This window comes from Suricata suricatta, chromosome 16 (assembly GCF_006229205.1).
Source record: "Suricata suricatta isolate VVHF042 chromosome 16, meerkat_22Aug2017_6uvM2_HiC, whole genome shotgun sequence".
Lineage (NCBI taxonomy): Eukaryota > Metazoa > Chordata > Mammalia > Carnivora > Herpestidae > Suricata > Suricata suricatta.
In genome coordinates, this window is record NC_043715.1 from 26,748,219 (window position 1) to 26,763,121 (window position 14,903).

The following is a 14,903-nucleotide window of genomic DNA, read 5'->3' on the forward strand; positions in this document are numbered from 1 at the left end:
CCAGAAAGCAGCCAGAGGGAGCTCTCAGGGCCTTTGCACCTGCTGAAACACTTCTTCCAGGCTGAATCCCTCACTTCAAGTCCTTGCCTAAATGTCAATTCTCAGTGAGGTCTCTTCCCTGCCACGTTATTTAGTACCTCGCTTCCTCCAATCCTCTACCCCTTTTCCCTCTTTTAACTTCATAGTTCTTATTACCAAATGACCTACTACATGCATTTCTTGTTTATTGGAAGTATCTGCTGAGAATACTTGAGCGCCAGGAGAGCTCCGGGGGCAGTAAACGTGTACGTTTACTGGGTACCTCTTTTATCTAGGACAGTGCCTGACACACTGTGTTCCTGAATGAATGACGGTAAGTTTTGTGACTTTAAAATTTTGCACATTTTCATTTAAAACTAGAGAGGGAAGTTTATAAGGAGGGGCCACCCTAGACTATTTAAACATTAGAGTCTAAAGCGTGACTTAAAAAAATTATCTGGAAAGGATGGGTATACTTAGTGCACATCACTGCTATGGTTTGCCTCGACTAATCAACAGGAAGAGCAGGCATTCAAGACATCTTTTCTTGAATTAATGATCCTTTGCGAGTGGGGTGCTACTGTGTGGAATCTGCAAGGGTGCAGATCGGTTGTGGTGGTAGGAGAAGCCCCGGGGGTGCAACGGTTCAGACCCTTTCTAACAGTGGGATGGAACTCGGTCAAGTTACAGCAACAAAACAAGCAACTGTACCAAAGAGAGCAAACCGACTTCAGGTTCTCGGACCACGCAGCCGCAGAAGGCCCCGGGCGGAGCCTGCGCAGCCGCAGAAGAGGCTCGGCGGGCCTGAGCAGCCACCAAAAGAGCGGGCGGCCTGGGTGTTACCTCGATCCCGTACTGTTTGGCGCCAGGCTTGAAGCAGCTGGAGACGGGCTGCTCTGGTCCCCGAGCCCCGCGCCGCGGCGGTGAGGCCGGCTCCGTTATTACGCAGGCTTCGGGCGGCGAGCCCTCTTCTGAGCCGCCGCCATCATGCTGCTGCCTGTGTTCACCCTGAAACTGCGCCACAAAATCAGCCCCCGCATGGTGGCCATAGGGCGCTACGACGGGATTCACCCGTGCCTGGCAGCCGCCACCCAAGCGGGCAAGGTAACCGCTCCTACCGCACCGATCCCGGGCCCCTCGAGTCCCCTGGATCTCCGCGGGCCTCTCCCCTGCGACCCCGCCCCTTATCCTGCGACCCCGCCCCCAGCCACGGTTGCCTGGCAACCGGGCGGTAGGGTCTGTAGCCTTGGGTCCCGCGCTGAATAAGGAAGAATAATGGGGTTTCACGTGAAGGGCTTTCTTGCGCACTTTACTTGTCTTCAGGCACTTCGAGTCCCTGTGCAGATAGGGAGCATAGGGAAGAAAAGTCCCCAGAAGGGAAGGGGCTTGGTCAAGGTTCGGAGTGGTAGCGCACCCCAGGTTTGAGCCCAGGGTCTCTGCCTCTCACTCTGGAACTCCTTCCACTATTTCATATTGCCTCTCAAGCCAAAAAACTTTATGGGGAGGGGGAGGAAAAAGATACAAAGACCCCCTAGGTTGAATGATTCAGATTTCATCTGATCTTTATCCATGTACGTTTATGTCTTTTCCTGTAATTTACCCATTTCGCTAAGAACCCATTAGGCACTTAGTATGTGCCTGATGCTGTGCAAGGTGTGGGAGTCACAGAGATGAAAAAGACATGGTCATTTCACTTTCAGGAGACTTAACACCTCCTTTGTGCTAGATGTTGGGGATTCAGAGATAAAGCTAGAATCCCTACTTTCTTCTTTTTTTGTTTATTTATTTTTGAGAGTGAGAGAGAGACAGAGCACGATCCAGAGGGGCAGAGAGGGAGACACAAAATCCGAAGCAGACTCCAGGCTCCGAGCTGTCAGTGCAGAGCCTGATGTGGGGCTCGAACCCACGAACCGCGAGATCATGACCTGAGCCGAAGTCGGGGGTTCAACCAGATGAGCCACCCAGGCGCCCCTAGAATCCCTTACTTTCACAAATCTTGTAATCGTGGAGGGGAGCAGACAAGGCACTGTGTAGTGATGGAGGCATGACCAAAATACATGGAATGCAGTGACACCAAGCGTAACAACTTTTAATAGGTACAAGGCCTCATTACATTAATTATCTCAGCATCCTTGCTACAATGCCAAGAGTAGCAGCATAGCACAGGTCTGGTAATCTTGGCTCCAGTACCTACTAATTTTATGACCTTGGGCAAAGTACTTAATAATAGTATCCGCCACATAGGGTTGTTATGAGGACTAAATAAATTAATACATGTAAAGTGCTTGGTGTATGGGAACTATAGGCATATGAGCCACTAATTGTTAGTTGCTATTTTCTTTTTGTTACTCCCACTTTACTGATTAGAATAGCGGTTTAGAGAGGTTCAAAGTAATGCTGGAGGTCATGCAACTAGAAAGTGGTGGAAATGAAGTCAAAGTGCTTGTTCTTGACCCCAGTCTGGATTTTTAAAAAATATTTATTTATTTATTTTCAACAGAGAGAGAGAGAGAGAGAGAGAGAGAGAGAGAGAGAGAGGCAGGCAGAGAGACAGAGAATCCCAAGCAGGCCCCGTGCTGTCAGCACAGAGCCTGACGTGGGGCTCCAACTCACATGAGATCATTACCTAGGCTGAAATCAACTGTTAGAAGCTTAACTGACTGAGCCACCCACATGCCCCAACCCAGTGTGGATTTAATAAGCTAACATTTATATAATGGCTTAAAGTTTTCTTTTTTTGAGCAAGAGCGTGCGTGCATGTGCAAGTGGAGGGAGGGGCAGAGAGAGGAGAGAGAATCCCAAGAAGATTCTGTGCCGTCAGCATGGAGCCTAGTGCAGGGCTTGATCCCACCAACCTTGAGATCATGACTTGGGCCAAAATCAAGAGTCGGAGGCTTAACCAACCAAGCCACCCAGGCTCCCAGTTTATAGTTTTCAAAACATTTCTACCTATATTGTATGTTATGTGATATGCCTTGGGATGCATAAGTAGCAAGTAATGACTCATTTACATTCGGTAGTATAATGAAGTAGAGCCCCTAGCACAGAGCCTGGCGGGTGATAATGGGAGTTACTGTTAAGAGGTACTGACCAATGCCAAAAAGAAACTCATATAGTTCTGTGGGTGCATAGCAGCTCAATAAATGCGCTGAAAAGATCCCATCCATATTGGCTCCATCGCTAATTTGTTGAGGACTTACTCCTGCTGCACACTGTTCTTAGCTTTGTGGTTGCAAGGTTGAAAGTGACAGATCTCACCCATTTGGAGCTTATATTTGAGAGGCGGTACAAGATACTGGCAGAGAAAAAAATAAATACATATATTTATATTATATCATAGTTGTATATTTTATTTTTTGTATTTATATGTTTAAATATATATATACATTTAATAACACACAATGTCTTCATAGGGGGAAAGAAAACAGTAAGGGACTTGGGATGATGGGAGACTACTAGTTTAGACAGAGGGATCCGTAGGCCTCTGTTGGACACTTAACTGACTGAGCCACCCCAGGTGCTCCAGGAGCAAGGATATTTTAAAAAGGGGTTTCTTGCAAGATGAGTGTTAGTGTTTTCCTCTGGGGACATGTTTGCTCTCATCATGGGGCCAAGGGGACCCGCTGGATTTCTACTTTCAGTAGTATCCCCTCAGCTAGAATGTTGTGTGAACTGTAGCCAGTCACAGAGAGTGATCCATTTGCTGTGTGACTGAGCCTGGCTTTGTCCCTGCCTGAGGGACAGTCAGTGTCCCAGAGATTCAGCAGGAGGTAAATAAACTAGGGAGAAGTCGGCTCCTGGCCATCTTGTTGCTCTTTGCCACAAACCCCAACCTCTTTCTGTTCCAATAGCAACGGATAGCAAGTCCAAAAGTGATTTCCCCTCCTGTTCTCCCTCAGCCTGACTGATTACTGGGAGACTGTGAAAGAATTCTTTTGTTCTGAACTGTTATAAAAGGAAGTAAGACATGATGGCTAGAGCGTAGGATCTGGAACCAGATGCCAGGCTTCAGGTCTTCACCCCCTCACTTACCTGTCGCCAGACCTTGGGAAAGGGCGTTAACCTTTTTGGTCTCATCTGTAAACTCGGGCTTGCTGTGACGATCAAATGCAGTAATACTTATTAAAGCACATAGTAAAGTATCACACAAATGAAGACACGAACATGATATTCCATAGCTATGTACCTTTTCTGTGCATCTGCAGTCAATTCCTTTGAAAATTATTTGTTGACTAGGCTGTCTTGTTTAGGTAATAATTTAAAATTAGTCCTATTTGGATTTGTATCAAAGAGATGAAATACTTATTTAAAATCAGTGGATTTTAAAACTGAAGAGGCTTAAGGGATCCTTAGTGCAGTATTGCCCACCTTTTTCTTTCCCTTCGTATTGTCCCTCTGAAGTTTTTTTAGACTGTGAAGATTTCCCTAATGAAATTACAATGCCACAGATATACTACATGTCTGTTTCCGCACTGTGCCCTTTTGGGGGGCCACAAGCCATGTTAGTATCCAACATACCCCTGCCCCACATCCAGTTACCTCTTTTGGGGTACACACACACACATGTATACCATGGAGTTGAACTTACAACTTACAGATCAAGAGTAACACGTTCTTGTTCTTCCGGATGACCCAGCTGGGCAGCCCTAGGACAGCCAGTTTTAAGGGTTAGGAAGTGAATTTGTGAGGTGCTGGGATGGGAGATACTAAGGAAGTGTTTATTGCTGTGTGCTCTGTGATCTTCTTAGTGTGTGGCAATCAGATTGTGGCTGGCATGCTTCCTGAAGGTTGATCCAGAAGGGGCTGGCTCATAAGAGTACTTGACATCCTGCTGGTGAGTGGCAAGTAAGCTGCCCCTGTAAGCGACAACTGCATCTTGTCCATGACCTTGTTCTTTCTAAGGCCAAGATCCGCTGAATTTCCGCAATTCATAGTGATTGAAAGCTAGCAATACTCAGAATTATGCATGAGTGTTTCAAATTTTGTAGGTGATTAAAGTGACCTCTTGTTAGTGTTGATATCTGTTAATTCCATAGGTCTCAATAAATATATGTTAATTTTACGGTTTTGGTATTTTAAGGAGATGTAATTAACTGTTTTTATTTTAGGTTTTTATTCACAATCCTCATACTCGGAGCCAGCATTCCAGTGCATCCAGGGCCTTCCAGAGCCCCCTGGAATCTGATGTTTCACTTCTTAACATTAACCAGGCAGTCAGCTGCCTGACTGCAGGAGTGCTGAACCCAGAACTCGGCTATGATGCTCTGTTAGTGGGGACACAGACCAATCTTCTGGCCTATGATGTCTACAATAACTCAGATTTGTTCTACAGAGAGGCAAGTGTACCCCTTTATAACTGTAATATTCCCATTACTCATCAGTGTCCATTGATTTTTTTTTTTATGCTTGAAAGAGATCAGACATTTATTTTGGTTTGCTTATTGTACGGCTCTTGTAATGGAAGCAACACGGAGACTTTTTCCATTTATATCTGCATTATCTCTTTGACAGTTACTTGTTTTATCATGGTTGGTAACCACTTGGTGACACTCCAGCTTGTCTCCTGTGAGGTATGCCACCATCTGTCAAGATCTGTAGAGAACTCAGCCAAGAGCCAAGAAGTCAGATCTCCTGGTGGCTCTGCATTAAAATCTAGTACAGTAGTTTAAAGGAGAAGCACTTACTGTGGGCTGCCATCTATAGGCAACTGCAGCTTATGAAGACTCAAGTTATTCATATTTATTATAGAAAAGATAGGGAAGCAAAAAGAAAAAAATTCATAATTTCTCCATCTAGAGAGAACACTTAACTCTTAAACTGACTTTTACTAAGTGAAAATTTTTATTTATTTTTATTTTTTATTAAGCACATGAGAGCTAGGGAGAGGCTCAGAGAGGGGAGAAAGAGAAAATCCCAAGACTGGCCTAGATTCCACAAGCCTGGGATCATGACCGGAGCCAAAATCAAGAGTCAGATGCTCAACCAGCTGAGTCTCCCAGGCACCCCACTAAGCGAAATCTTTTACAAAATGGGATCATATTATATACACGGAGCCTTTTTTCCCCTCTACCTTATATTATAATAAGGTATATTAAAAGATAATCCACACACCATATAATTCACCCATTTAACGTAAACAGGCTAGTAGTTTTAGTTTAACCAGGGACTTACGCCGCTGTCACCACAGTCAATTTTAGAACATCTTCATTATCCCTAAAAGAAACCCCGTGCTGATGAGTAGTCAATCTTCATTGTCCCCCAACCTGGCTTGCGTAGGCGACCGCTAATCTACTTCCCTATCTCTGTAGATTTGCCTGTTCTTGACTTTTCATATAAACAGAATCTTATAAATATATAGTGTTTCCTGACGAGTTTCCTTTTCTTAGGATGATAGTTTCAAGGTTGATCCATGTTGTAGCATGTATCAGTATTTCATTCTTTTTATGGCTGAAGACTATTCCATTGTATGGACATGCAATATTTGCTTTATCCACTCATCCGTTAATGGGCATTTGTGTTGTTTCCGGTCCCTGGCTGTTACACGCAACCTTTTTATTCAATGCTATATTATGAGCATCTTTATATGAAGTTACTATATATCCATGCATCATTCTTACTAGGCTCTATATTTTTTAAATTTTGTTAATATTATATATATAACAATATTTACAACACATATAACAGACAACAATATATAACAAATATTTTCTCCCAGTATGTGGCTCATTCCAATAAGGAGGTGTCTTTTGATGAGCAGAAGTTTTTGATTTTGTTGAGGTTTAGCTGTTCAGTTTTTTTTTTTTCTTTAATAATAGTTAATGTTTTTTCTGTTCTGAGAAGTCTTTGCCTATTTCAGGATCACAAAGATACTCTTGCTATGTTTTTGTATAAGACTGAAATTAAGTGTAGGATGTGTGTGTGTGTATACTTACAGGGAGAGAGAGAGATTGATTGCTGTATTTTAAGGAATTGGCTCATGCAGTTGTGGAGGCTGGCAAGTCCAAAATTTGCAAGTTAGGCAAATTCTCTGGAGATCCAGGGAAGAGTTGATGTTGAATCTTGAGTCTGAATACAGTCTGGTGGCAGAATCCTTCCTCCAGGGGTTCAGTCTTTTTTTTTTTTTTTTTTCAAATTTTTTAGTTTTTAATAAAATTTTAATACATTTAATAAAATTTTTAATTTTTTATTTTTGAGAGAGAGAGACAGAGGGTGAGTGGGGGAGAGGGAGAGAGAGAGGGAGACACAGAATCTGAAGCAGGTTCCAGGCTCTGAGCTGTCGGCACAGAGCCTGATGTGGGACTTGAACCCACTAACTGTGAGATCATGACCTGAGCCAAAGTCCGAAGCTCAACCGACTGAACCACCCAGGTGCTCCCAAGTCTTTTTTCTTTTTTTTTTTTAAATGTTTTTTTTTTATTTTTGATACAGAGAGAGACAGAGCATGAGAGGGGGAGGGGCAGAGAGAGAAGGAGACACAGAACCGGAAGCAGGCTCCAGGCTCTGAGCTAGCTGTCAGCACAGAGCTTGACGCGGGGCTCGAACCCACAAATGTGAGATCTGACCTGAGCCGAAGTCGGAGGCTTAACCAACTGAGCCACCCAGGTGCCCCAAGTCTTTTTTCTATTGAGGCCTTCAACTGATTGGATGAGGCCTACCTACCCACATTTTAAAGGGTAATCTGCTTTACTCAAAGTCTGATTTAACTGTTAATCTCATTTTAAAAATACCTTCACAGAAACACCGAGAATAATGTTTCATTACATGTTGTGGTTACCATGACCTAGCCAAGTTGACACATAAAATTAATGATGTCAAGAATTGAGCTTTGGAGTTAGAGTTAAAAATCTTTTTTGAATGATAAATGTTGCTAAGTTGTTCTATAGAAGACTACTGTTTTCCACCTTCCCCTCGGAATATGAGAGTACCTGTTTTATTACACCCCAGCCAACAATGGAGAATATTATCTTTCTAATCTGAAAAATGAAAAATGATATATTTTGAGAATGAGGATTTTCATGTTTGTTGGTGATTAGTATTTCTTGTGAATTGCCTGTTTTCGTTTTTTTGTTTGTTTTTTTAGCCTTGGGTGTTTACCCTTTTCTTATTTATTTGCTTTTTATTAGCTTTTTGTCTTATATATTGTAGGTATTTTTCCCCAGTTTATTGTTTACCTTTTAACTTTATCTTTTGAGTGATTGGCCATTTAGCAGTTTTGTTTCTAATAAATTTTTCTTTCTTTTATAGCCAATTTTTAAATAGTTTCTTACATAAAGATTGCGTAAATGATGACTATTTTCCTGATAATAAACAGTATTAGTATTTCCAAAGATGTCCTTGAATTGTCTAAGAAAAAGTTATATTACATTATGCTCATATACTTTATTCAGGAAGTCTGGGACATTTATTGATTCTGGATGCTGGGTGTGTAGGTGTATTACTCTTTGTACCTCTTAGTAACTTTATAATTAAAAACAGAAGTAGCTAAAGAACTGGGTAATAAGCATCACAAAGACTTCCATGCAAAGTGGTTAAAAGTTTGGGTGTTCCAGAGGCGTGAGTTTGAGTCTGTCAGGAATCGGACCTCAAGAACTCCTAGTTCTCGCGTAGTTCCAGAGAGCCTCGGATTTTGTTGCTGTTTACTTACTGCAGCAGATTAGCGGGAGGCCAGCGGCCCGAGTTGATCCTGGATCTGTGCTCATCCCGGTAGAAGCACACTTAAGCCGCAGTGACTGTCCTCAGGGACAGCCCCGGGCTGCCTCTCAGGAGACCACGTGGGTTTCTCACAAATGATGACAGAGGGATTTGAGTATCCAAATAAAAATGAGGATCTGCTGTATGTCCACTGTGCCTGTGCCTCAACGTATCTGAGATTTTATGTCTTTTTTTCCTTCTTAGGTGGCGGATGGGACCAATGCTATTGTGCTGGGAACCCTGGGGGACATTTCCTCTCCTCTTGCCATTGTTGGTGGCAATTGTGCTCTGCAGGGTTTTGATCACGAAGGAAATGATCTCTTTTGGACGGTATGCAGAACAGAATATTCTCTTAATCCTCCCAAACATTTCCACTTAATGTCCTTTATGCTTTGTTTGTTTTTTTTTTTTTTTACCATTGGCTGTAATGAATAAGGAAAACAAAGTAGAAATGTATTTCTAATTCTGTACATAAAAACAGAACATTTGTAATTTGAATAACACCCGTTGGTGGCTTGTATAATCCTCTTTCATGTAGCTGATGTATTTGGATCAAGTGAGAAAAGATGGCATATTAATGAGTTTTGGTTTTATTTTCAGGTGACTGGAGATAACGTTCATTCCTTGGCCTTATGTGACTTTGACGGTGACGGTAAGAAAGAGGTGTGTGGAGGAGGAGATACTTGTCTTGTGTGCTCAGCTGAGTAATTTTCCCACGACAGTGACATTAGTGGTTAAGAGAAGTGTTCGCTTCTCCTGGTTGATTTTGGTGCGCTCTTGCCTAAATGACGAGCCAGCTGGCCTCGTTTGTCTTTCTCTTGTGAACGATGGATCACTTGTGTTTGTCTAATATAAAGAGCAAGGCCGTAATGTTGCAAAGACACAGGGCAGGGAGAGGGGGCAGAACAGTTAGTTGATGGGACCACAGCCTTATTCACAATCTTACAGCTACCTTTGGATGTTTTGAAACAATAATTGTAGGGGCGCCTGGGTGGCTCAGTCGACTGAGCATTCGACTTCGGCTCAGGTCATGATCTCGTGGTTTGTGGGTTCAAGCCCCGCGGTGGGCTCTGTGCTGGCAGCTAGCTCAGAGCCTAAAGCCTGTCTTCAGATTCTGTGTCTCCCTCTCTCTCTGACCCTCTCCTGCTCATGCGCTCTCTCTCTGTCTCTCAAAAATAAATAAAAAACATTAAAAAAAAAAAAAAGAAAGGCCATATTCTGGCAGGATGCACAGCCCGCATAGAAGGGTAAAGCCAGTGGCAGCCCCCTTTTCTTCACTAACCGAAGGTGTTGACTTGCCCGGTAGAAGGAACCTTCCCGAGAACCACATATAGGGAGGTTGGAACTCTTGGGGAGCAGTAGCAGCGTTTCAGTATTGTGCAATCTCTTGTTTCACTGACGGAAATTCTGCTGTGTTTGCTCGTTGAACTAAATACGCACGGTTCTGCTTCCTTTCAGCTCCTGGTCGGATCAGAGGATTTTGATATCCGAGTTTTTAAAGAAGATGAGATTGTAGCAGAAATGACAGAAACAGAGGTAAGAAGTGCCACCTCAGAGTCATGGTAACCGTGGGCAAGATAGATCAGCACAGTGAACTGTCACATCTGACAAGGGTGCTGGGCATCTTCTCACAACCCAGACCGTCTTGAGGTAAAAATTGCAGGGAATAAACAGAGCTGCATGTTATAGAGAAAGACGCACCTAAAAATCCTGTATCAAGATATTATTTTCAGAGTTGGGGGAGGCAGAGATGGCTGCTGGGGAAAAGAAAAGTTACATTTTCAACAGACTGAGTAAATAGAGAAAAACTATTGAGTACCTCAAGGCCTTTTTTTTATTGAGTTAATACATATTAATAATAAGAAGAACACTAATAATGGTAATCATTTTTTGTGCACCTAATACATGCCAGATACTGTTGTAAGTGCTTTATATCAACTAACTCATTTAATCCTACAATAGCCCTGATAGGAAGAGATTATTATTTCTATTTGCCTGATGAGGGAACTGGTGTTAAGTTCCTTTGTTAAATTACCCATATATGGCTATGACGTGGTGTGGGCAGAATTCGAAGCTTTGCCTTCTCTGCCTCCTCCCCATGGTGTGTATTGTGTTGGATTGAATGAAGTACACAAATGAGGTTTTAAAAACTTTCCCTCTCCATTCAGATTAAGTACTTCTTAGGCATGTTTTTGACGGTAACTTAAAATCAGATGTGGAGGGGCACGTGAGTGTCTTGGTTGAGCGTCTGACTTCAGCTCTGGTCATGATTTCGCAGTTTGTGGGTTTGAACCCCACGTCGAGCTCTGTGCTGACAGCTCAGAGCCTGGACCCTGCTTCAGATTCTGTGTCTCCCCTTTTCTCTGCCCCTCCCCTGCTCATGCTCTGTCCCTGTCTCTTTGTCAATAATAAATAAATGTTAAAAATTTTTCAAAAAAAAAATCAGATGTTGGAGAACCTGGCAGATTTCTCCGTGATTAGAATTGCTCATGGAATAGAACGTGGGATGTTTCTGAAAGAGTTTAAGCTTCATTTGTCTACAGATTGCCCTTATCGGTTGTAGGTTTGGCTTTCTTAGGATATTTGTTAGCTGCTGGTTCCCCAGGATTGGGCAAGATGGAAACAGAAAAGCGAATTACGGTATTCTGAAGAAAGGAAGGAAAACAGGATTAAAGGAACAGTGGGTCGTGAACATTCTAGAGAGGCAGGAAAAAAGAACAACAGAAGGGAGTCTTAGTGATCAGAATTCTGGAATCCTGCAGAACGTATTCAGGTTGTGTTTGAGTCTAGATCGGAAAGGTTAAGGCAGTGGCCTCAGAACGCATCTTGACCACTTGTCCTTACTTCATGCCGCTTACAAAAGCTGTCTAGGGAAGTCAGGCTTCTGTTCCGCTGACCATACAGAAAAAACAAAAGCAAAACAAAAAAGAACAAAAAAACCCCAAAAGCAAAGCTTGCATATTGATATACAAAGTGTTATCCTTGACTTAGCTAATTTACCTTTATCCTATAGTGAGAATCATAGATTTTTTACTTAATTCTACTATACTTCTTATATATTCACAGTTACTCTAATTGTAAACTGGTAGTTATAAGAACAGAAAATTAATGACCCTATTGAAAGTTAGGGGGTTCTGTTGAAGTGTATGTGGTTAATGTGTGATTTTTTGGAGGAGAGAATCCTTAGCTTTCATTAGGTTCTTAACGGGGTTTGCTACTTCTTTCTCCCGACTCCCCCAAAAGCCAACTTGAGAATCACTGGTCAGTAGATGCTGTGTCGTGCATTATCATTTTTCTTTCATTCAGATTTGTAGTAAATCTTTTCCTGTTTGGTTGGAATCATTCAGATTTTGTCTGATTTCTGTTTATTGGTCAATACTACATATGAGGAGGGTACATTCTTCTGAAACACCTTTTCCTAAATCCCAGAAAAGGATGGGAGAACATGAAATACAGCTAGGGATTTGAGGTGACTGTTGGTCTGCTGGTCCATAAAAGAGAGAAATCAGTGAACTAATGAAGGACTAAGGGACCCATGGAATCTGGGGCTAAGTTTATGAAAACGTGCACTTTATAAAATTGTTCATTTCAGGGCCATTTTCCTGCCCTTTCAGTTTTGTTTTGCTCCTAGCTCAAATGCTGTTTCTCAGATCAGCAAAATTATAATTCATTTGGCAGTTGGATAGTACTGAGTGTTGCCAAAAGAATGCCTTGAGCTAAATAATTCTAGAGTCCTACACAGCACTTTGTATTCAGAGTTAAGTAAAGTGGGTGGTTTTGTAGAAAAGCTGTAGGTATGGAGGAAATTATATAACTATTCTCTGCTTTATACAACTTACTTCTTAATATCTCTTGTATTAATGTCAGAATTAGAAAGTAGAAAGGAAAAAGATTTAGAAAGTAGAGCTGCAGGAGCATAGATATCATTAAGCTTTGGTTTTAACTTTAATTAAAGGAGAATCTTATTCAGTCTCTAAAATTTTATCCTTTTAAGGATGTTAAATCCTCAAGCAGAGCTGTAAATATTTCTGTATCATATACACATTCTGCACAGCGCTGCAAACACAAATCCAGGTGCTTTTCCAAAAAGAGTATGTTTTCGTCTAAAAACGTCTTTCACCTGTAGCAAATAGTAAATTATGTCACAGAAAGAAAAGCATGTACATAAAAGATATTCAACTGGTTTTACTAGTCTTTTTATTTTATTTTTTAAAGTTTATTTATTTATTTTTGAGAGGGAGAGAGAGAGCACAAGGCGGGGAGGAACAGAGAGAGAGAATCCCATACGGGCTCTGCACTGTCTGTGCAGAGCCTGATGCGGGCCTGGAACTCATGAACTGTGAGATCGTGACCCGAGCCAAAATCAAGAGTTGAGCCAAAATCAAGAGTCGGACGCTTAACCGGCTGAGCCACCCAGGGGCCCCAACAAGTCTGTTGATTTTTTATTTTTATTTTTTATTATTAACATGATCTTTCCGCCCACTGTGGGGCACAAACTCATGGCCCTGAGGTCATACCCCACGGAGTTGCACCCTGGCAGCTCTTTTTAAAATTTAAACTGTGGGATATTATGAGTTAAGGAAATTGGAATAATCATTAAAAAATTTTCCATAACAATGTCTGTTGTACATTTTCTAGAACTTGTATACTCTATTTCATCCTCAGTCGCTCAATTATTGTTTTTTTAAAAACAATTTGCTGAAACTTGCCACATAAGTTTGATCTAAAATAGCAAACTTTGTGAGTTTTTATTTAATTCTCATAACCCAACTCTGAAATAGATGACATGGATCAGGAGAAGAGAAATACATTCCCCTCTAACAGATTTAAATCTAATTTTATCATACTCGCTGGCAAGGCATGCAATTTTACAAAGCCGTACCCTGCACCGAATTGAACTTCAACGAAAAGATGTGTGTTTACGTGTTATCTCTTGCAGATAATCACCTCTCTTTGCCCCATGGACAGCAGTCGGTTTGGTTATGCCCTTTCCAACGGCACAGTTGGAGTTTACGACAAAACAGCCCGATACTGGAGAATTAAAGTTAGTATAATTCAGCCTCTGATATTCAGGGCTTTTATACATATCGTGAGACTTCTGCACTAATTATTGAAATTCCGTTTCAGTCCAAAAATCATGCCATGAGCATTCATGCTTTCGACCTTAATTCTGATGGCGTGTGTGAACTGATAACCGGCTGGTCCAATGGGAAGGTAAGTCTAAACACATAGTTCAGGTGCCGTTCAGAGGACTGGTTGTTTGTGACCCATTGGCTGCGGGACTCAGAGTCAGTAACATGAAAATATAAACTTGCCTTCCTCGGCTATGCTTTCAGATTTAACTTCATAATGTTTGCACATTTTTCCTTCCTGGTGTAGTGTCATCCCTGCAGGCTGTGTGAGTGGACTTTTATTCTTCAAAGCCCTATTTGGGAGAAAATCTTCAGGAATATCTTTCTAAATCTCTTCTTGAAGGAATGAGAAGCAATTGAATCAAGTTGATGCTAGGTGTAGACTACTAAAAAAATAAAGGAGTTGGACAGCTCTTCTCTAATCTTTAAGACTGACTGAAAACTTCGGCTTAGTGGGAAGAACCATGTTATCGTATTGTTTTCCCAGCTATGAAATTCCAAATAAAATCTTTTTGCTTTCTTTCCTTTCTTAAGTTCAAATCAGAATTTTCTACAGACTTCTGGCAAGTCAGAATTGTCTTATTAGAAGCTGCCTAAATAACTGCCAGATCTCCGTGGGTACCATTTGCCCTAGCTTTCTTGTCTGACAGTGCTGGCTTGCCCAGAGGAGACCGGCTAATTCCTGCCTTCTCTTCTCTGATTTGTCTTTGCTTCCCACCAGTACTTTGTAACCTTCCTTTAGTGTTGGGTGAAGAATAGGTTCTACGAGACAGTTGTTTTGTTTCCTGCTTCTTTAACTGGCTTTGCCTTTGGTATGGTCATATAAATATTATAAGGGAGGACTGTGGTGTTCTGTAGTAAGAAATGTGAACATCTTGGGGTGCCCTGGGGGCTCAGTCGGTTGAGCATCCGACTTTGGCTCCGGTCCTGATCTCACGGTTTATAAGTTTGTGCTGTCAGCTGTGCTGACAGCTCAGAGCCTGGAGCCTGCTTCCGATTCTGTGTCTCCCTCTCAGACCCTCCCCTGCTTGTGCTCTGTCTCTGTCTCTCTCTCGCTCTCAA

General features: G+C 42.0%; 1 protein-coding gene across 3 annotated transcripts in view; it reads left to right on the plus strand.

The window, feature by feature from the left end:
- Positions 1 to 803: 803 nt before the first annotated feature.
- BBS2 (Bardet-Biedl syndrome 2) overlaps positions 804 to 14,903 on the plus strand; it is a 47,215-nt gene continuing 33,115 nt past the window's right edge. For all 3 annotated transcript variants that reach the window (XR_003903699.1, XM_029924853.1, XM_029924852.1), the window contains exons 1-7: positions 804 to 1,122; positions 5,127 to 5,354; positions 8,914 to 9,039; positions 9,310 to 9,372; positions 10,168 to 10,245; positions 13,649 to 13,753; positions 13,837 to 13,923. Coding sequence is in view for 2 of the 3 variants with exons in the window: in XM_029924853.1 (XP_029780713.1) it covers positions 1,006 to 1,122; positions 5,127 to 5,354; positions 8,914 to 9,039; positions 9,310 to 9,372; positions 10,168 to 10,245; positions 13,649 to 13,753; positions 13,837 to 13,923 (804 nt within the window). In the remaining variant the exon portion in view is untranslated. The remainder of the gene's footprint in view (positions 1,123 to 5,126; positions 5,355 to 8,913; positions 9,040 to 9,309; positions 9,373 to 10,167; positions 10,246 to 13,648; positions 13,754 to 13,836; positions 13,924 to 14,903) is intronic.